This window comes from Serpula lacrymans (assembly GCF_000218685.1).
Source record: "Serpula lacrymans var. lacrymans S7.9 unplaced genomic scaffold SERLAscaffold_15, whole genome shotgun sequence".
In the NCBI taxonomy this organism is placed as follows: domain Eukaryota; kingdom Fungi; phylum Basidiomycota; class Agaricomycetes; order Boletales; family Serpulaceae; genus Serpula; species Serpula lacrymans.
In genome coordinates, this window is record NW_006763304.1 from 1,068,856 (window position 1) to 1,089,499 (window position 20,644).

General features: G+C 45.5%; 10 protein-coding genes across 10 annotated transcripts; 7 read left to right on the top strand and 3 right to left on the bottom strand.

Annotated features, from left to right (window-relative positions):
- Positions 1 to 19: 19 nt before the first annotated feature.
- Positions 20 to 1,846, top strand: SERLADRAFT_363843 (uncharacterized protein; the record flags this gene model as incomplete). The annotated part of the gene is made up of 6 exons (XM_007323458.1): positions 20 to 653; positions 710 to 832; positions 884 to 996; positions 1,050 to 1,116; positions 1,177 to 1,314; positions 1,368 to 1,846. 6 exons carry the CDS (start codon positions 557 to 559, stop codon positions 1,844 to 1,846), a joined length of 1,017 nt encoding a protein of 338 aa, XP_007323520.1.
- A 638-nt stretch (positions 1,847 to 2,484) lies between these two features.
- SERLADRAFT_352299 (uncharacterized protein) lies at positions 2,485 to 3,870 on the top strand (the record flags this gene model as incomplete). Its single annotated transcript, XM_007323459.1, has 5 exons — positions 2,485 to 2,576; positions 2,628 to 2,882; positions 3,177 to 3,267; positions 3,324 to 3,432; positions 3,491 to 3,870. The coding sequence occupies 5 exons, from the start codon at positions 2,485 to 2,487 to the stop codon at positions 3,868 to 3,870; spliced, it is 927 nt and encodes a 308-aa protein (XP_007323521.1).
- A 171-nt stretch (positions 3,871 to 4,041) lies between these two features.
- On the top strand, positions 4,042 to 5,830 carry SERLADRAFT_363845 (uncharacterized protein; the record flags this gene model as incomplete). Its single annotated transcript, XM_007323460.1, has 5 exons — positions 4,042 to 4,244; positions 4,303 to 4,475; positions 4,546 to 4,961; positions 5,050 to 5,133; positions 5,205 to 5,830. 5 exons carry the CDS (start codon positions 4,082 to 4,084, stop codon positions 5,608 to 5,610), a joined length of 1,242 nt encoding a protein of 413 aa, XP_007323522.1.
- On the bottom strand, positions 5,825 to 6,991 carry SERLADRAFT_478748 (uncharacterized protein; the record flags this gene model as incomplete). The annotated part of the gene is made up of 4 exons (XM_007323461.1): positions 5,825 to 6,328; positions 6,381 to 6,531; positions 6,620 to 6,825; positions 6,883 to 6,991. The coding sequence occupies 4 exons, from the start codon at positions 6,963 to 6,965 to the stop codon at positions 5,923 to 5,925; spliced, it is 846 nt and encodes a 281-aa protein (XP_007323523.1).
- A 129-nt stretch (positions 6,992 to 7,120) lies between these two features.
- SERLADRAFT_401630 (uncharacterized protein) lies at positions 7,121 to 7,600 on the top strand (the record flags this gene model as incomplete). Its single annotated transcript, XM_007323462.1, has 2 exons — positions 7,121 to 7,190; positions 7,251 to 7,600. The coding sequence occupies 2 exons, from the start codon at positions 7,153 to 7,155 to the stop codon at positions 7,459 to 7,461; spliced, it is 249 nt and encodes an 82-aa protein (XP_007323524.1).
- A 1,556-nt stretch (positions 7,601 to 9,156) lies between these two features.
- On the top strand, positions 9,157 to 10,122 carry SERLADRAFT_453378 (uncharacterized protein; the record flags this gene model as incomplete). Its single annotated transcript, XM_007323463.1, has 3 exons — positions 9,157 to 9,481; positions 9,544 to 9,862; positions 9,928 to 10,122. A coding segment is annotated over one exon (195 nt), but the record flags the coding sequence as incomplete, so codon positions are not given.
- A 152-nt stretch (positions 10,123 to 10,274) lies between these two features.
- On the top strand, positions 10,275 to 12,536 carry SERLADRAFT_478753 (uncharacterized protein; the record flags this gene model as incomplete). The annotated part of the gene is made up of 11 exons (XM_007323464.1): positions 10,275 to 10,320; positions 10,385 to 10,504; positions 10,562 to 10,587; positions 10,639 to 10,724; positions 10,777 to 10,920; positions 10,973 to 11,014; positions 11,066 to 11,598; positions 11,653 to 11,701; positions 11,760 to 11,824; positions 11,878 to 12,201; positions 12,260 to 12,536. 11 exons carry the CDS (start codon positions 10,278 to 10,280, stop codon positions 12,385 to 12,387), a joined length of 1,560 nt encoding a protein of 519 aa, XP_007323526.1.
- A 361-nt stretch (positions 12,537 to 12,897) lies between these two features.
- On the bottom strand, positions 12,898 to 14,212 carry SERLADRAFT_352496 (uncharacterized protein; the record flags this gene model as incomplete). Its single annotated transcript, XM_007323465.1, has 4 exons — positions 12,898 to 13,041; positions 13,113 to 13,387; positions 13,445 to 13,883; positions 13,949 to 14,212. 4 exons carry the CDS (start codon positions 14,210 to 14,212, stop codon positions 12,898 to 12,900), a joined length of 1,122 nt encoding a protein of 373 aa, XP_007323527.1.
- A 696-nt stretch (positions 14,213 to 14,908) lies between these two features.
- Positions 14,909 to 17,246, bottom strand: SERLADRAFT_478757 (uncharacterized protein; the record flags this gene model as incomplete). The annotated part of the gene is made up of 7 exons (XM_007323466.1): positions 14,909 to 15,455; positions 15,552 to 15,761; positions 15,820 to 15,856; positions 15,911 to 16,058; positions 16,117 to 16,385; positions 16,440 to 16,875; positions 16,939 to 17,246. 4 exons carry the CDS (start codon positions 17,197 to 17,199, stop codon positions 15,915 to 15,917), a joined length of 1,110 nt encoding a protein of 369 aa, XP_007323528.1.
- Positions 17,247 to 18,785: 1,539 nt separating this feature from the next.
- Positions 18,786 to 20,404, top strand: SERLADRAFT_358419 (uncharacterized protein; the record flags this gene model as incomplete). The annotated part of the gene is made up of 8 exons (XM_007323467.1): positions 18,786 to 18,909; positions 18,967 to 18,989; positions 19,061 to 19,201; positions 19,263 to 19,364; positions 19,420 to 19,632; positions 19,688 to 19,828; positions 19,886 to 20,006; positions 20,054 to 20,404. The coding sequence occupies 8 exons, from the start codon at positions 18,840 to 18,842 to the stop codon at positions 20,227 to 20,229; spliced, it is 987 nt and encodes a 328-aa protein (XP_007323529.1).
- Positions 20,405 to 20,644: the final 240 nt, after the last annotated feature.

Consider the following 20,644-nt stretch of genomic DNA (forward strand, 5'->3'; position numbering starts at 1 on the left):
TTTTGTAGGGGCGGGTCAGCCATTTTGATGGACAAGTAAAACTGACTGCCTAAACTCTATTTCTGGTCAATATTCCCGGTTAGTTTTTTTAGTGATCCCCAATCCACCACCTTCGATCCGTATATATCCATGCGTTGAGTCTCGTCTTCTGTTTTTTTACATCGAGCATCTTCAGAAACAGTGGTGCTGCGAGAATTATTCACCGTTGTAGCAAGCTGCTACATCTTGCAATGAAAGTAATGGGACATTGCCGTGAAGGCAGAGGAATAGACAGGAACTTGGATTATGTCTACCTCCCCTTCAACGTGCAGATAAAATGACAGGCATTGTTGATGTATGCCGTAGTGTATCCATAAAAAGGCGGAATCAGCTACATGCATGACACAGCACATAGCTGTGCTACTGCTTTTAGCTACAGCCCCTGTAGCTCTTTTCAATATTTAAAATGCTGATGCTTTTCTCGAGGATGGCAGTATATTTCGTTCTTCACCGCACAGAACGAGCTCGGTCAACCTGAACTGGTGAAATTCAACCGACATCTGGTACTGACCCAAAGATGGCACATCCCAATCAAGCCTCGAATCGTGTATACTCCGCGTTCGCACTCCTTGGTGTCATACTACTCATCACACAATTGCCATACCATCTCCGGGGTTTGTCTTTTTGTACCACCCGGTTCGTAAATCCTTATAGCTGAAATTTATTACAGCCGAAAGGACTGGCACTTGCTTGTTCATTGTATGGCTTAGCCTGTCGATGCTAAATTCGTCTATCAATTCTATCATATGGAGCAACAATACCGTCAATTTGGCTCCGGGATGGTGCGATATATGTGAGTGACCAGTTCTTTCTCTGTTTAACAACCTTCTTATGTCCTTCAAAGCTTCTTATGTGATAGTTGCTTCAAAATACGGTGTACAGCTTGCTCCATTGTGCATAGCTCGTCAGCTTTATCATATCACAACTATGAAGACTGTAGGGCGGAGCCGCTTTGAAGTATGGATTCCAAAGTATTCAGCATAGCTCTGTTTGTGACATCATCTTTCCAGACCAGACGTGATATGTTCACCGATCTTTTCATCGGCATCGGCCTTCCTCTGCTGCTCCTGCCGCTATGTAAGTGTAGCATCATTTATTGCTATCACCGGTTTTGTTTTTGACTTGGAATCGCTGTAGATTATGTTATCCAGGGAAACCGCTCTATGATAGTAGAACAAGTGGGTTGTTATTTCGTGGCCATAAGGACGCCGCCCGCATTTCTGCTCTTTGCCATGTGGCCACCAATCTTTGCCTTCGTCAGCGCAGTCTATTCTAGTCCGTGTTCTCACTCAATAATATTGTAACCTAGTACTAATTACATGCCGCAGCTTTCACTTTTTGCGGTACAATCCGTCGAAAATCCCATATGAGAGAAGTCATGAAAAGCAATGAAGACCTTAGTTCTGGAAAATATTATCGCTTGATGGTTCTTTTCGGTGCTCAAATCGTATTGATTCTACCTTCAGTAATTTTCGCATTCGTGAACGACGTGGCTGGCGGTACAACAGTTCCATACAGCTGGGATTATATACACGCCGGTTTTTCTGAAGTTAGCCAGGTTTCTATATCTGCATGGACATCCAACTTGCAGAACGCTATAGCTTTCCAGTGGGATCGTTGGACAATTGTCATCTATGCCCTATTGTTTTTTGCTTTTTTCGGATTGTCAGGGGAAGCCTCACAGTACTATGGTAGCATCTTCCACGTTGCTATAAAACTCTTCGGGTGTCGCCCATCGACTCCAAATTCGGACATTTTGAGGGCCGGGTGTGACGCACACATTACTGATCTGACGTCTTTTTACTAAATTCGTATGTCGTCTTTGCTGTATCGATGGGCTTACTGCCCGTAAAAACGTTCCGCGCAATCCTTGGTCGTCTTTGGGGTCCCTTCGTTTCATGCCGTTCGCCCACACACCCAATGAAACCCCATCGACCGATCAACTTACTTCATGCCCTCGAGTTCTCTCTCCCCCTTTCTGTTCGTCCGCGTCCCTCGATGTTGAGCAGGGCCGCAGTTCCCCAACTAATTCAGGAGATGCACAGCTCGATCCTCTCAAAGACACGAATCCTCCCGCTCGTTTGTTTATATAAATACATACGTAAATTATCTTTTCTACAGCCATTCATGTGCGGCTCTGTTCTTTTTTCTTCTTGTCCAACACCGCTTAAATATCTACTAATAGTAAAGCAGTTGTTGTTGCGATGACGTCGAGTCTTTGCACGATCTCGAGGTAAATTGATCGGTTGATTATGCTATTTCGTATTGTGATTCAGGCAACAGATCGCACACCGGTCATACATAGGCTCGCAGCGTTAAAATATCTGTTACAAGTGTTCATCCCTTTCGTCCCCTCTTTATATCCTTACACCGATAGTGGAGCTCTAAGAATTGCACAAACACTGTCTTCAATTTTTGATTTATCCTGAGAACCAAGTCAATATCATGGGCGGCCATTCATCTAAGCAGATTCATTTTAACCCAGTCACTGACTTACCGGACTTGACTGGTAAAGTGATTCTCATCACGGGTGGAAAGTGAGTGCAGGGCGCTGTCCTCTGCTCTGTGTGTTTGACTAGGCTCCACAGCGCCGGAATAGGATATGCTACTGTTAGGCACCTCGCTCGTCATGGTGCCAAAGTTTATATGGCAGCTCGAAACGAGGCAAAGGCGAAAGAAGCCATCGCTCAGCTCAACGCGGAGGGACTCGGACCAGGTAATGGGGAAATTGTGTGGCTAGAGCTGGATTTGAAAGATATTCGCAATGCAAAGAAGGCTGCTGAAGAATTCATGACCAAGGAGGACAAACTCGATGTGCTCAGTACGCCCTTCTTCTTTAATCAGTCCGCAGGCGTGCTAATTGAATAATTTGTTCTTACTGATTGCTCAGTCCATAATGCTGCGACGTAAGCGCTTACTCTAATTAAGCACGGTTCCTTAAACGCTATAATGATGGCAGAGTAACCGAGAGCTATAATCGAGATGTCGATGGTGAGTTTTGTCATGATCTACCGTGACTTAGTAAAACCTGTTCACTTACCAACTTTTGGATAAAGGAATATCGAATATCATGATGACAAAGTACGTTTCAAATATCGTGGTCAATGTTGTACACATAGACTTTGACGTCTTGCTAGTATGATCAGTCCATTTATTCTGACAGAGGCTCTGCTTCCTACCCTAAAACGAACGGCAGCAGAGCCGAACTCAGACGTGCGTGTTGTCGTTGTGCGTAGCCTTTCATTCAGTATTCTGCTACACGAATAAAGCCGATATTATTGCAGGTGGCTTCAGAGGGACATCGATACGTGCCATCTGGAGCTCGATTCAGAAACAAAGAAGATTTAAACAAAGACTGTAGTAAATCTTACGTACCGCCATTTTCAAGATATTGTCGGTGTATTTATATAATCCGAACACTGCATCTATTCAACATTCTTCATAATTACAGGCTTGACCAAACTCGCCAACATCCTCTATGCAAAAGAGCTTCAAAGGCAATTTACAGTTGCAGGGGAGCATATCACAGTTGTTTCACTCCATCCTGGAGCAGTGAACACCTTCGCGCACAAGTTGTATTTTGAGAGCCTCGTCAGGGTCTTAATCTATCCATTTTTCGTAACCCCAGACATTGGAGGTTGGACGCCGGCTTTTGCAGCTGCATCGAACGATGTCAAAGAACAGGCGGAGAAATATCAGGGAGCATATCTCATTCCTGTGGGCAAAGTTACAGAGCCGTCGAAGAAGGCGAACAGCGACGAGCTCGCCAGGGAGTTATGGGAGACTATAGAGAGGACGTTGGCTGATATTAAAGATTGGCGCGATTGTTAGAACATGCTGTATAACTTCATCGTACAGTTGAATATTTAGTAGTAGTAGTAACTTGGTAGTAACGGTGGCTATCAACAAAATTGGTTAGCAAAGGACTTTCGGCAAAGTCCCTAGCCCTAACCTAATGCCATTGCCCAGCCCTTTTACAACCAACTTGAAACCGTGGACCAGGTTCAATTCAGGAAGTCTCTCGGAGGGTCATCCATCAACAATGTTCTTCGACCTCAATGTACCTGTACCAGACATTGGCCCATCAGGATTGTCGCAGCCAAAGAAAGGGAAAGGGAAACAACCTCAAGCGCAGGGAGAACCTTTACTTCATACACTGGGTCAAGTCAGAGCGATAGAAGCTCGCATAGATTTGCTTGTACATTGTCAGTATTGTGTATTGTCATCATTTATGGTACTTGATCTAATGGTTTGCAAGCATAGTAGGATATAGTGTAATCGCATTTAATCAAACCGTGCACAAAAAGATCGATCCCAAAAACCACACCAATATCCTCAACGGTCTGATTACACAGCTGAAGAGGAGGCAAGGGGTTGTATTCCTGAAGAGACTCACTATAATACTAGATGATGATAGCGAGAAAGGCTTTGGTTTGGTAAATCCACGTCTTTCCTTTCTAAATACGACGTTGACCTTTGGCTGCATCGCTGGTCGATAACCTGCAGACTAACGCAAACACTTCACTTGTCGATCCATACGACGTAATCTCCCTAGCGCCGACGACTGCAACGACGTTTTCTCTTGCATGTCTAACACACAGCCTCCCTTCACCTCTTACTGCACATATCATCTCACTACCTCTATCCCTCCCTCGTCTCCCTTTCCAGCTCAAGCACACCTTGGTGCGCACAGCAATAAAGAATGGGGCTGTCTTCGAGATAAACTATGCTGGAGCTATCGGTGGTGAAGTTGAAGCAAGCATAGTACAGATAAGTGGCGGCGAAAGTGGTGTTAGCGCCAAGCGCAACTGGTGGGCTGCGGCCAGGGAAGTGGTGCGCGTTACCAAAGGGAAGGGTCTTGTTGTAAGTGGTGATGTGACCGGCGAGGCCGATTACAGGGCCCCCAGAGACATTACGAATCTGTAAGTGGAGTCGAATCCAAGTTGCTGGAAGGTTCTTAAGGCATGCGTTCCCCCTACACGTTTTCTCAACTATTACATCTTCATTTAGGATCTCATTACTTGGTTTGCCACAAAACGTAGCTCACGACGCGTCTACAGCCACAGCAAAATCACTCATCGTGCGATGTCGTACGTCTTTTATGTCAAACTGTATAATTACCCCAGAATGAGAGCTGAACTTGACCATTATTATTTACCAGATACTCGCAAAACTTACCGGGCAGTCTTGTCAGAGCCCAAGCTGGTGATGCCTAAAGCAGCCGAAGAATCATATTTATCCTCTCCCACCCCGTTACCGACGGAGAGTGTGTTGGGTAGCCATCTTGAACGCGACACGAAGCTGTCTCAAGCTTTCGAGCAACTACAAACACCGATAATATCTTCCGACATTCCTTCGTTGCTCGACCCCTCGATCACAAAGCAGGATGGGCTGTCACAAGAAAGCAAAAAACGTGTCCGCGATGAAGATGATGAGCTTGGAGGACTGCATAACAAACAAGTGGTTAGAAGCAAAGGACCTCATGAGAATGCCACTACTGATTTGAACGAGAACGAAAGTGCCCGCCGCAAGAAGAAGAAGAAAAAGGACAAAATGGGAGGAACCTCATAGATGTAATGTATACATTCCTCAAACGACAGTTTTGACAGTGCTTCTCGGAGCTGCGGAAGATAAGAATCTCAAAAAATTCTCATACTTGTCTACATTTCCCAGAAGTTTCGTCTCTGGCTTGGTTCTGCTCCCCCACCTGCGGTTCGGATCCGCCACGCTCTATAGCGTGATTAATATGATAAATACTAGTGCTCAAAATATACACACCAGAATTCACCCCACAAGATACATTAGTAAAAAAAATAGTAGCAAAAAAGACAAATTTGGACTACAGGATACTCCGAGCAGTCGACGAAATTACGAGTATTGTCATCAAATCTTTCCAATCGATCTCCAGGTAAGCCAAAGTGCCAAAGCCCTGGGTAGCCACTTCAAGAAGGAGATACGAACAGTGTTTTTACCCAACGAATAATACGTTGGTGGACTGGGGCTCAAAATTTTTGATACTACTGTTTTAGCAAACTCGTCCGTATCCAAAGCACCTTTGGATTGGCTGATGTTCATACGTGCAATGATCTTATCGATGTAAGGCTTGTACAATGAGTCGAGCGGCATGTTGTAAGTGGCTGCTTGGTTGCTTGAGATGTTGGATTTGACACCACCTGGTGCAACGAGCATTACTTTGACATTGAAAGGACCACATTCCATTGCTAACACATCACTGATGGAGTGAAGTGCTGCCTTAGATGCACAATAGAGGCCATTCCAGGGCGTGGGACTGCAAGAAAAAGATGAAATCAACAGTTCGTAGAATATCCGCTATTACTCACATTTCACCGACAACAGACCCAATATTCACCACGAGGCCACTTCTGCGCTCCACCATAGATGGCAGGACAGCCTTCGCGACTTGCAGAGGAGCATACGTATTTACTTCAAAGGTTTTTCTTGCTTGGTCCATTGAAACGTCGAGGAGAGGACCTGAAGGATTGGGGTGATTTAGCGTCTGATGATATTGCCTTTTTCATGTAGCCCACGGGACAGATTGCTACGACTTCAAGATACTCACCAATAGAAATTCCTCCCGCGTTGTTGACAAGTACATCGATTCTGCCGGTGTCGTCCAAAATGGTTTTCACTACGTCCTGAATATTACTTTCATTCGTAACGTCAAGCACAAGCTTATGGATTGTTGGGTCGCTGAAGTCATCCATAGTTTCCAGTCGTCGAGCAGTGGCATAGACGATGCATCCTTGTCCAGCAAAGCGCTCGCAACTGTTTTGAGATTGGTGAATGGTTCTATCGAAAAGAATTTCGGGGCCACTCGCTTACAGGTTGAAGCCAATGCCTCCCTTCGAACATCCCGTGACAAGGACGACTTTCTGTCTTTCAAGCTTCTTCGAGTCTAATGCCATATGGTGTTGATAGGGAACGTGGGGGTACCATGGCCATTACCTAACGCTACCAAGTCTTTGTTCTCTAGCTTCTTTTACACAGGATTCGCTCCATTACGCCTCAATGGCCCGGACTCGGTGAAATGATGCGGACTAACTCAATCCATTAGGTTAGTAGTACTATATATAATATATATATATATTTGCGATGCAATACGATATTGATAAGACTGGACATTTCATCGACTAACGCCATGAAACCATTGAGCATGAAATGCAAACTGATCATCATTCTCTGGGACGCACTTTCTGGACATGTGTGGAAACTATCCCAGGAATAGTGTACCCGACTCTCACAATGCAAGTCGTGAGAGGGACTATCATCCCCGGTAAAGAGCTGTGGGAGAGACGGCGGTCTTGTTGTCTGATAAAGCACAAAACTGGAAGAAACTCTTCGGAAAAACTCAATCAACGGTCGGCGGTTGCATGGGAGTCATCGTATCAGATACACAGGTAACCGGACAGGTTTTGACCAGAGTCACGGAACTTTCACGCGTGGGTCGAATTATGATTGGAGCCTTGGAGTCGGTGCAAGTTGATAAGCTCTGAATTAGGGCTTGTCATACCGCAAACTTCGAGTGGTAGATCGGTGCTTTTGTAGTGCTTGAGAAAACACAAGCCAGCTGCATGCGTTTACGAGCGCTTTCTTTCACCTATCTCCCCTCCAATCCAATGGCCTACCTTACCATCATTCAGTCGATGTCAGGTACCGTGATATCCTAGGAAGTGACATCCCTCAGTTACAGTCAAAATCGGATTCATTAGACATATGTAATTACCTTAACACTCATCAAACCTGTACAATCCAGTCTACTAGAGCACAGTCCGAGGGAAATGTCGAAAAAATATATGCGCTGCCATCGCATTTTTTTCAACTCTCTCTTGGCGGCCCCGAAAGTAAGAGGAAGCCAGCCATGGGCCTAATATAGACTGCTGTGATGAAGTGCAAAAACGCCGTCATGAGTCGTCATGAGGCCATGCGAGATGGAAGACCAGTTCACGTTTCCGAGGACAGGTTCTTGACGGGTTTAAAGAGGCAGCATAAGTAAAAGTGCCACAGCTAATCTCAGCGTACCCGGAAAGATACTTTTATCGATCCCGCGATACCACGCCTAATTCTGATCAGTGCTCCGAGTTTTACGAGTGTTGCAATGTTCTTGGATAACCATAGTTGAGGATTGTTTGTTTGATAATGACTGGTTCCAGCATCTACTCTCAGCCCCATTTATAGGACATTCTGCGGAAGCGAGGACTCTTTGACATCTATCTTGTATCTGCACATGGTGTTTGATGTGCACAGTTCAGGGGTGGCTGTTTAGAGCGTCGTGAAGATAGGTCAAAGACACGGTCAGGAGTAGTATATTTCACTTACCTACAAAAAATATGTGCCGAGTAACCACAGAGCTAAATGAGTAAGCTACGTCAAAGTGAAGGACCGATTTCGAAAATGAATCTGACGATCATACCGGTGACTAAGTCCCAAGTTATTTTCACCGGATGGTTTGTATTGAAAGTGATTGATACAAGACAGGTGGGATCAGCGCTGAGTTCGATATGTAGCCTGGACCGATACAACAACTTGGATATCCATGAGAACACAAAGGGGCAGTCCGAGTGCCCCGGGCGACGTCCATGGATGCGAAGTTATCAGATCAAGCAGCTAGCACATGTGAACGGCTGTGAGACTTTTTCTAGATGATACGATTACAACAATAACTGACAGCCCTTCTCAACCGTAGCAACTGTCGTAGGGGTGAGAATGAATGGCGGGATTGAAACAAGCCCTTGGTGACACCCAGGCAAAGCTGTGGCGGAGTGGAAAGGACCAACTAGAAATGATCGAATATAGCAACAATCCGGGTAAAAGGCCTGGCCCATCTCGAACGATGGGAGTCATTGCCTTTCTGCGCCATATGCGCATGAAAGCGCAAGACTTTATTGTGGACATGAATTGGCGGTCTTGACGAGGCTTGGATGAAGGTAGGACGAAAAGGATTGATAGTGACCGCGCCAATATTTTGTGAGATGGAGGCTGGCACTGAAAGGAGTGTGGCAATCATCGAGTCATGTAGGATACACTACCTCGGAGATTACCGTGGGCAGCCACGTCAGTATTCAAGCTATATTCAAGTTCGGACAACAAAGAGACGCCGCCGACTTCTTTCTTTATTTTATACCATCCTCACCTCATGCCATCCGTTGTCCTGGTCGGCGTGTACGAAGCAGATCTGACATCTCTGCGTGCCACAGGGATACTATATCTGGTACCAGCGATCAACTTCCAGTGCTTCGTGAGAGCCCCATCTTTGCCTCGTCTTTGCAATGTTTCGCCCAGTATCAGTCCTAATCATTTCATAAACCCGTAAAATCATTGCCACGTTGCCTTTATTGAACAGACAGACACAATGTCACTCTTAATACTTCAGCGGGAGACTCGCTTCGAGCATTCTATGCAGCATCACCGCTTCCTGCAGCATGTGAGTAACAAACATTATGGTTTAGAGCCTGAGATATCTACAATAATACTAATTTGTATCAGATAAGATAATTTTGGCGTTCGTTCGTTTGCCGCGCAACGCTGACCTTCACTTCGATAGTTCTGACAGACCCCGCTTACTGCTTCAATCTCATCAACTCGTCCAGTGTTCCGGGTTCTTTTATCCACACCTGATGATTTTCCCGTCCTGTGCAGGACTATGGTCTGCCTGTGAATTAAAGGACCGGCTTTCGTGATTGTTGCGACGTGTTAGCCCGTCGATCGAGGGCGAATCTCTGTCTTTGCTATCATCTCAGCGCCAGCAGATGTGAATATATAATCTCCCGGTTTCCCGCATCTTCAGCCGTGTGTTTAAAAGGCAGTTGAGTACTTAGCGATAACCTGACTCCCCCGAACGAGTTCCCCTGAGCATCCATTTTGCTGTAGTGACCATGGACGCATCAATGCTTGCGAAAACAAAGGGTCCCACTGACTCAACCTTGCGCGTTGCGAGGACCAAGTTGTACCCCAAGCAAGCATGGTACTGCCTTGCTCTGTTCATTTTCATCATTGGTATCTTCCAGTGGGCATCGTACATACACTCCAAGTTTGCTAGGCGAAGGCGAGCGCAAGGCAGTGCTGCTGATCCGGAGCTGGCATCTCCACCAGTTAGACATGCATTATCCCTTGCACGCATTCCTCTCGCTCTCATAAATATTTATCGCGTGGTCGCTTTCCGCTGGACTCTGGAGATCGGGAAATCTTACACGCTCAATATGGCTGAAGTTTTTGTGACCATGGCTTATATTATCTTTCTTTACGTCTGGGCTTTCATTAATAGTTCGTATTTTATCGTTGTTGTATGGTCACTGCGTTAATCATCTAACCTCTTTGAATCTTCTAGCAACTGATCTCGAGGGTCAAAAACTTGACATATCTTATTGGTATAATCGCGCTGGAACACTCGCATCAAGTCAGTTCCCTCTGATTGCTGCCCTTGGAACCAAGAACAATCTAGTCACACGCAAGTTCAGAGCACTCTTTTAATTTATCATCCGCTAATTCCATCGATATTTTCTAGTCGTCACCGGTATTAGTTATGACAGAGTAAGATTTTGCATACTTTGATTTCGTGTCCCACACTTATCAAGGCTTTAGTTGAACTATGTGCACCGAATGATGGCTCGAGTTGTAGTTATCTTGCTTTGGGTGCATGCTGGGAGTGAGGTTGTCTACTACGCTGAGTATGCGCATTCATCACCAAGTCTGGATACATTTTTCTCACATACTTTTCAGATTCAAAGGCGATTTAGCTCAATCCTGGCTCCGCTGTGGCTTAGTTGCAATTATTGCATTGACTTTGTTGTGCTTTGTGTCCTTGCGACCCGTCAGGGCAAATGCATACGAGTTCTTCTTCTATACTCACTTCGCAATGGTCTTGTAGGTACCACTTTTTCTCACATTTTCCATGGGCTGATTCACTTGGACACAGAATCTTCCTCGTCACTGCTTACTTTCACACTAACTACCAGAGGTAAGCATACCATAATTGCCTTCGGTTTACATTAATGTAACATTATATCAGCCTTGGATATTGGATTTGGCCTTCCTTTGTTTTCTGGGCCCTCGATCGTTTCATTCGTGTTTGTCGCCTTATTGTCTTCAACCACTCCTACTTTGGTTTTAGGTCTGGTTCTACCATGGACGCCACAACAGAACTCCTTGATGACAATAATGTCCGCCTCCGCTTACATCGCCCGAGCCACTTTCACTGGAGCCCTGGTCAGACCGCCTATCTCATCATGCCTTCCGTATCCAAGCTTCCATTCGAGGCTCATCCATTCACCATTGCAAGCTTTGATTCTAATCTCTTTGATTCCGTGGAGGAAGCCCCTGTCACTGAAAAGGGTGAGAAAAGGAAAAGCTTGGCAGAACACGCACTTGGGAAAAGTACTCCATTCTGGAAGGAAGTTGTTTTCTTTGTCGGCGTCCAAGAAGGTTTTACAAAGCGCTTGAAGGATGTAGCGTTGAAGGGAGGAAAGGTTAAAGTGTTTATCGATGGACCCTATGGTCCTTCTCCCGACTTGGGGTCTTTTGATACATCGATCTTCATTGCGGGTAAGTGTATAATATGCATTTTGACTTCTATTCCCCTTTTCTCAAAATATGTAGGTGGATCTGGTATCTCTTATACGCTTCCCAACTTCTTGGATGTCATAGAGTCAGTGAATTACATCTTCCGAACACACATATTCTCATGCTTGCGTTTCGACATACAGGAAAGTTCGTGATGGAAAAAGCATTTGTCGACGTGTTGTATTCGTTTGGTCGATCCGTGAAAATGGTAAGCCTATTTGGATGTCAGTAAGTCGCAAACATTGATTTTTGTACCGCCAGATCATCTGTACTGGATTGATGATACCCTCATCAAAGCAATTCAACTGGCACCGCCACATCTCGCTGTTGATATTCGTATCCACGTCACCGGCGCACGCACAACTGTCGCACCGCTAGAACAGGCTTACGGCGATGATGACACTGAGTCAATTCACTCTGATTCCCGCTCTGAAATTGCAGAGCATGAATACAACGAGGTCGTGGATAAAAGCAAAGATTCCATCCTTGCTATGAGCGCTGTGAGAGTAGAGAACGGAAGACCGAATTTAGATGGGATCTTGAAAGAGGAAGTCGGTATGGCTACCGGAAGGATGTCCGTCAGTGGTGCGTAAAGTTTGGCTTCCGTCTTCAGGCTCTGAGTTCTGACTATTATTTTATTCAGTGTGCGGGTCCCAGGCTGTTGCACGCGCCACTCGCAATGCCCTCCGCTTTCCTGTTTCCGGTCCTACCAGCGTTTTATCGGGCGGTCCCAGCGTAACCCTGCACATCGAATCCTTTGGCTACGCTTAGCTAAGTTACTGGTGGCATGTTTGATCAGCGCCCGAAGTTGCTAGGAATTATCTTGTACTACTCTCCTTTTTCTCCCATTGAACGATCTAATTCCTTAAACCTTATGTATAGCCCTATGAGTGTGTAACCAATATATTGTAGACAATTTTAGCCTGGTGTTCTGTATTTTAACCCACGTGTTCGAGCAAAGTTTATATGAAACCAAAAGTCTAGTCCCCAGCCTGTAAAGACAAAAATATCGCGAATACACGACAGCTGGAAAAAATATTGCTCGTGTCCTTGGGAATGCATACGACAATAATTCTCGGATCAATGCTCATGTTTGCGTTTCAAAATCCCGTGGATATTTCAAGTTATGCCTGAGTCACCACGAACGTCTGAGTTGAGAGCGAGTTATCACAACATACCGCATACATCGAGCAACTGCCATCACAATCTCGATCACGCATGGTCCCTGGTAGACGTATAGAAAGGTAATCTAAATATGTGTGCGATCTCTGCCAGCAATAGTCATAATTTACACTCCTTCTCAGCTTCCTCGGCGAAGGGCCAATCTGTATATCCGATAGGAGTGAAGTTGCCTGGTTGATAATAGGCGGCTCTGTCACCAGGACTCAGAGGTATATTTTTGAACAGTCGTAAGGGTAGGTCGGGCTGTGCAACAAGAAACGTCATTGTTCTCAAACTTGAGATAAAATGAAAGAAAACAGCGGGAGCAAACGTACGTTTGGGATGAATTTTCTTCCAAACGCTATCAGGTTACCTGTGTTCTCAGCTACTTCCAGAGCACTCTCTCTTGTATACCCTCCTGCACTTATGAATGGTCTATCTACCCATATTTTGCGAAGGAAGTCGTTGTTATGGGAAGGGGGAACAAAGTCATTAAAATCAGAGCCCCCTTGGATACGCGGTTCGACGACATGGATATAAGCGAGAGGATGTTTGAGGAATTGGTTTACTACATAGGAAAACGTCGGTACGGGGTCCTCCATGCACATGTCTACGATATTCGTCAGGAATGACAGGAAAATATGGATCAGTGGACATCTGAATTTACCTTGGAAAGGGCTCCATGGGCTCAAACGAATGGCAGTCTTCTGAGGGCCCACTGCATTGACCACAGCGTCGACGACTTCTAGAGCAAATCGAGACCTATTTTCGATGCTCCCACCGTACTCATCCGTACGCTTGTTGCTAACGTCTTGTAGAAATTGATCGATTAAGTACCCATTAGCACCATGAATCTCGACTCCATCAAAGCCTGCCTTATGTACAGCATTTGAAGCTGCTGTAGCATAGGCCTGTACATACTCCTTGATCTCTGGAATGGTTAGTGACCGTGGCTTCGAAGGATGACCAGATATAGGGACATCCGAGGCAGAGACAAAGGGAGAGTTATTCTCTTTCTCCAATAGTACTGAAGCATCGGCAGCACGGCCCAGTGCCCATAGCTGAAGGAAGATGAAAGACCCTTTGGAATGCACAGCATCTGTGATCTTAGATAAAGCGCGGATAACGTCAGCGCAAAAACAAAGGAAAGGAAAGGAAAATCCCCAAGCACCTTCTTCCACCCAGCGATTTGATCGTCAGTGTACACACCAGGAACATGGTCATAACCTCCTGCATTCTGCGATATGAAGGTGGCTTCCGAGATTAAAAGTGTCCCTGGTAAACTACTGGCCCGCTGGGCATAATAAGTTGCAGCAAGAGGGCCTGGGACGTGGCTGGCCTGGGCTCTGAAACGAGTAAGAGGAGCCATCACAACGCGGTGCTTCAAAGTGACATCCCCGATTTGAATGGGATGAAAGAGTTTCGGAGACGACATTGAAAGTAAAACGAGCTATATCGATAAGGATAGTGAAGAGACTGGCCTCTCAAGGCTGGGTTATATAGGAAATCTATTCCTGGACTATTTGTAAGGACGGGCTGACATGATTGCGTGCTGATACCGCTGATGTGAACTTTTCCTACACTTAAAAGTGCAGAAAGAGATTTCTGGACGACAGTACTATAGCCGAGTAACATTTCTAAAACTGCCGGGCCGATCGCGAGTCTGCAACGCCTTATTACTCAGCTGATGCATGTGATAGAGTAGGGGAGACTAGTGATAGAGCGGAATACACCACCTTTTTTTAGGAGGATTCACGGTCAAGCAGCACATACATGCTTATCTCTGCACAACTGAGTTAGAGCGTGATACAACAAGGTACCAGTGAAAGCTCAGAGTACATCAGACGGTACTTGATGATCAGTGCTAGAAAGTCTCACAAAGAGCAAGGAGGGAACTACTTGAAGACGTTTGGGTTACTGGAAATTGTTGTCGCAATGCGAAGCAAAATCTAGCACGACTGACTAAGGTCAGGCGGCTTCTTTTTTGAGCGGTAAACAGCGAATGAGCATAGCATATTCCTCAAGGGCGAGGGTGCCCAATGAAACGCACCTCAGTTCTTGGGGTCCCCAAGTAAGTCATACTACAGAAGATAAATTAGCAGGGAGAGTTTCGCGATGACAACAAGAAAATAACGATCGTATATTCGACATCCAGCTCCTTCCGGGGCAGAAAGCACTCATCCCTACCTAGCTGACCTGCTCTCTCGAATGCCACAAGTCCTGGCATCAATACGGCTGAAGTTACAATACTAACACGGATCTTAGTATGTGTTCGACGAAAGGAACAAATCCGGTAGGAGTGGACATTGCAGCATGGTGTTCTATGTCCGCAGAAAGAGCAATCAACACTTATCCTCAAATCGGATGCATTTCCCCGTGTTTACCCACTTGTATGTTGTTTGCGCCAAAAGAGATGGGGGGCCAACACTATATGTCTTTCGCAGGGACCATTTTCACCTGGTAATTTGATGACCAATGAAAATGATAGTAAAAGTTGCTAAGATGGACGTAATGAAAAGCCAACATAATAAACCCCCAAAGGGAGAAATAGGCGTCAGCACAACCAATTGCTCGGCCAAGAGTGCAAGTGCTTCGAAGACGTCGTGAAATGCAGAAGAGATATGGTTTCTTCAAAGAAGGCTTTCTGGTAGTTTCCGAGTTTGCTGTATTATGCCACACTAACATCCGATGTATGGATGGAATACGACAAAATGATAGCGAGAAGCTGAATATCAGTGTGGATTAGTCCAGGTTAAGGCCAAAATCGCACTTGCCATGGTTCTAGTCGCTATGCCATGTTTCGTGGTATCGTAAATCCAGTTGAAATCTATCTGTATGATGCCGAAGTTGGTGAATTATAAGGGATGGTCCGATCACTTGTTGTAAAGACAAGAGAAAACAACAGCGGAACCTTCGTTGCTACTTGGTTCCTTCACAATTTCTAAAAATCGTTCATAGCATGTCATAAGGTCTGAAAGGCGAGTCTAACAACGATTGTTTGAGTATTCCCAGAACTCTCTTACTGCTCTCTATATTATTCACCTATGCCAATAACATCCAAGCCCCCGGCTATATCATACTAAATTGGAATACTTCAGGATAACCTAACAAATGTACATAACTTACGACTTACTTAGTCACAGCTTATCCTCGCTCACAATTTCCCCGGCAAAAGGAAAATCCGTATAGCCCGAGGGAGTCAAGTTACCTGGCTGATAAAAGGTCTCTCTGTCTTCCGCGGTGAGAGGTAAATTCTTCAACAACCGGAAGGGGAGATCTGGCTGTATGGAGAAAATGGTTAAGAATTCTTGCACGACTGGTCCAGAAAAAAGGTCGTACATTGGGTATATATTTTTTCCCGAATGCGATCAAGCCGCCTTTGTCTTCAACCCGTCGTAAAGCACCTTCTCTATCATATCCTCCAGCACTGATGTATGGTCGATCACCCCAAATATCTCGGATAAAATCATTTAAATCCGATGCGGCTCCCAAAAATTCTGTTGTTCCGTTGTGGCGCGCCTCGACAACATGAACATACGCAAGAGGATACTTGAGGAGCTGGGTCACTAAATAAGAAAATGTGGGAACAGGATTCTCCATACACATGTCTGCAACAGGCTATCAGCAACGAAGAAAAGGACGGTGCTAGGACGTGAATAAACCTAGGAAGGGACTCCAAGGACTCAGACGGATCGCGGTCTTCTGGGGACCTATAGCTTGAGCAATTGCATCGACGACTTCCAGAGCGAATCGAGACCTCTTTTCGATGCTTCCACCGTATTCATCCGTGCGCTTGTTGCTAACGTCTTGTAGAAACTGATCAACTAGGAATCCATTAGCCCCATGAATCTCGACTCCGTCAAATCCAGCTTTATGAACGGCGTTGGAAGCTGCGGTGGCATAAGCGCGCACATACTCCTCGATCTCGAAAATAGTAAGTGGTTGCGGGATAAAAGATTTTCCCGATAAAGGGATCCCAGAGGCAGAGACGTAAGGAGAGTTATTCTCCTTTGTGAGAATGGAAGGGTCCGCGGCACGACCTAATGCCCAAAGCTGAAGGTATATGAAAGACCCTTTTGCATGTACTGCATCTGTAATCTTCATAGCAAAGCCGATTAAGATTTCAGTTCTGGAGACGTAGACAATCAACATGTACTCTACCTTCTTCCACCCGGCAATCTGATCGTCGGTGTATATTCCAGGAACATGGTCAAAACCGCCTGCCTTCTGAGAGATGAACGTTGCTTCTGTTATTAAAAGCGTCCCAGGCATACTAGCACGCTGAGCGTAATACGTTTCTGCCTGTGGACCTGGGACATGGTTTGCATGAGCCCTGAAGCGAGTTAGAGGTGCCATAACGACGCGGTGCTTCAAGGTGGCATCTCCTACTTGGATAGGCTGGAAAAGCTTTGCGGGTGACATGGTATAAGGAATCGAAATGTGAGTGTTACAAGAATGATGTGTTTTTTTCAGAAAGTCGCATCCATCTCGATACTATAAGTATGATCATCCTCCGTGAATTTGTCAGATAAGTGCATGCTTCCTAGGAATATAGAATACGAGAGTTGATGATTAAACGCACATGAATGTAGATTTTGCGAATATAGCACCATTTGCCTTTGGTCAGCAATTCGGGTATTCTCACAGCATGCCCGGCGATGATGACAAATAGTGCCTGCTCAGACGTTATCATCCTCTTACAAAGCGTATTACTGTAAGCGTTAGAGTAGAACCCCAATAAGCAGAATATTATCATCTAGCTAACTGCCTGCGAGAAGAAATAGCCACTGTACCTGGTATTGTGTCTGGTCATTCTACAACGCTCCCCTGATCAGGTCAGGACGCCATTGAATTATGCCTGCTGGACTCCATGAACTTGAATTGTTTCAAATAAATTCAGATCTATGAGGACTCTTACCTATAAGTAAATTTTCCCCTGTCTTCAGTCGAACTACACTACTCATCAAGTCAAGAGAACTCAAAATGCAACGAATCACGAGAAATTCAAGGGTACAAGGGGAGCCACTATAGCGATGAAAGCTCTACGCCTATGATCAAACTTCTAGAAACCATTTGGACACAGCAGTAACCGCCATGGGCAAAATTGCGAATGTGTGGGTACCAGTGCCCTGTTGTGGCTAGGAGCCGCACTCATGCCTAAGATTCTAGGAGTCACATCTGCAGAAGGCTCCGCACCGATAATATCACCTCGGCGTCCAAAGTTCAGGTTTGAAGAAACGCTCAGAAAAAATGCAACATAAATTAATAACTCCACATTTTATAAAAAAGATGTTCTAGGACGTGGAAAGGAAAAGCTCAGCTAATAGAAAAGTGAGAAAAAAGAATACCTTTAGCTCACTTAGGACGTGGAAAGGAAAAGCTCAGCTAATAGAGAAGTGAGAAAAAAGAATACCTTTAGCTCACTTGCACTTTGCAATGACATGATTGAGGAAGTGACACCCCTCTGGAAAACATCGACATGCTCTTAGAGTCGAGATCTTCTACAAGCAAAACATCGCACTATTACGAGGTGAACTGAACCTCTTACCAAATGTTGGAGTTCATCAGCTAAAACCAGGAATATCTCTTCTATAAGGACACGTTCGTCGCCTTAGCAAGGAGTGATTGATTCCCTGGCTAGCACGCTAATTTCACTCCCGACATACACGGTTGTGGAAAAATCAAAGTACCCTTGGCCCCGCCATCCCACAGTTGCTGACACTTTCGCTGTACCTGGCGTGACCTATGTAAGTCACCTAAACCAGCTACGAGACCTCAAGCATCAAGTCCAGTGGAAATCCACCCATGAAGTCTATTTATCTGGCCATGCAAAGACAAGTTTGGCAGATACTAGAGGGGAGGTACAGAGGTAGAATTTGAACGAGCAGGAGTAAACGTTTGCCATGGCCGAATGACCGACGAGTGGCAGGTGCCGGAAAAGGCTTGCCGCACTCACGGTTCGGCCCGCCCCGATTGGTATGATCTCACAGTGGCTGAGCGGCCTTATATCACTCATCTGTGAGCGGATCCACCGCAATTATTCACCTCACACCGCAACCACCATGACCACTTCTCTCGACCATCTCAAACAAACTGGTACCGTCGTCGTATCTGACTCTGGCGACTTCGAGTGTAAGCTTGGTTGTACCACTTGTACTTGATCCGTCTAGCTAACGCTCCCCCCAATAGCCATCGATGTATATAAGCCTCAGGTACTTAGATCTGATTGGATTAGATAGCGGAGGTAGAGTTCTAATCTCATAATCATCGTTTCATTGTCCAGGATGCTACTACAAACCCTTCTTTGATTTTGGCTGCTGCCAACAAGCCAGGGTATGCCCGCCTGGTTGATGCTGCTATCAAGCACGGAAAGAGCAAAGGTGGTAGCCTCGATGTCCAAGCCAACGCCGCTATGGACAGATTGGTAAGCCCTTGTGTTTATTGCCGATAAAACTCGGAACATCCCAACGCCTGTCTCTCCCCAGCTCGTCGAGTTCGGTAAAGAGATCCTTGCTATCATCCCCGGCCGCGTCTCGACCGAGGTTGATGCCCGCCTTTCGTTCGACAAGCAGGCTACCAAGGCAAAAGTAAGTCGAAATGCAAAATATCATCGGTAGAACATCCGTAATATTTTTCCTTTAGGCCAAGGAGCTTATTGCACTTTACGACTCCGTTGGTATCAAGAAGGAGCGTGTTCTGATCAAGATCGCATCAACATGGGAGGGTATTCAAGCTGCTCGTGAACTCGAGAGAGATGATGGTATACACTGCAATCTTACGCTTCTTTTCGGTTTCGGTCAGGCTGTTGCTTGTGCTGAGGCTGGTGTCACCCTCATTTCGCCATTCGTCGGCCGCGTAAGTCCCAAATCTTAAGCGCCCTGGCAATGACTTACGTACAAGTATTATATAGATCCTTGATTGGTACAAGAAGAGCACTGGTAAGAATTACGAGGGTGACGAAGACCCTGGTGTTAAGTCGGTGAAGAAAATATTTAACTACTACAAGCAACATGGCTACAACACTATCGTCATGGGTGCGAGCTTCCGTAACGTATGTTCTGGGAAATCATCGTATCGTTGGTTAGTCACTGACCTATATATTCATCAGACGGGCGAGATTAAATCACTGGCTGGTGTCGACTTCTTGACTATCTCTCCATCATTACTCGAAGAATTGAAGGGGTCGACGGAGCCTGTTCCGAAGAAGCTTGACTCTCAGGCTGGTAGGTGTAGTTATGAAAGCCTAGAACTATTGTGATATTGACATCCTCAACAGCTGCTCAAGCCGACCCTATTCCCAAAGTTACGTTCATCGACAACGAGCCCGAGTTCCGCTGGACCCTTCTCCAAGACCAAATGGCTTTCGATAAGCTCCATGAAGGTATCAAGAAGTTCGCAGAAGATGGCGAAACCCTTAAGAATGTCCTCAAGGAAAAGCTCTCTAAAGCATAGATAGTGCGAATCTCTGCCAATCTGGCAATATTGTTCGGTGTATTCTGTAGGAATTCAGGCAGTGAAGGAAAAGGCTTGCATGCTGTAATAGGATGAAAAATGTAATTCGATGCTATGGTGACCATAGATATTTTCCGCTTCCAATTTCGATAGATGGGAGATGCGTTAGCATATTGTCTTTTTGCTTATGACATGAAGAAGACATCAAGAGATACCACACCGAAACATTTACCTGAGTATTCCGCAAGTAGTATCATTCGTGGAAATCATTGAGCTGGTACAATTCTACAGCTAACTTGTGTACATCCGAAGGGGAAACTTAAATTGATAAATCGACAAGGCCACAGGGAGTACGATCTACGTGCAGAAGTATATCATGTATGTCATAACGGCATGAACGTGGCAACCAGTAAAT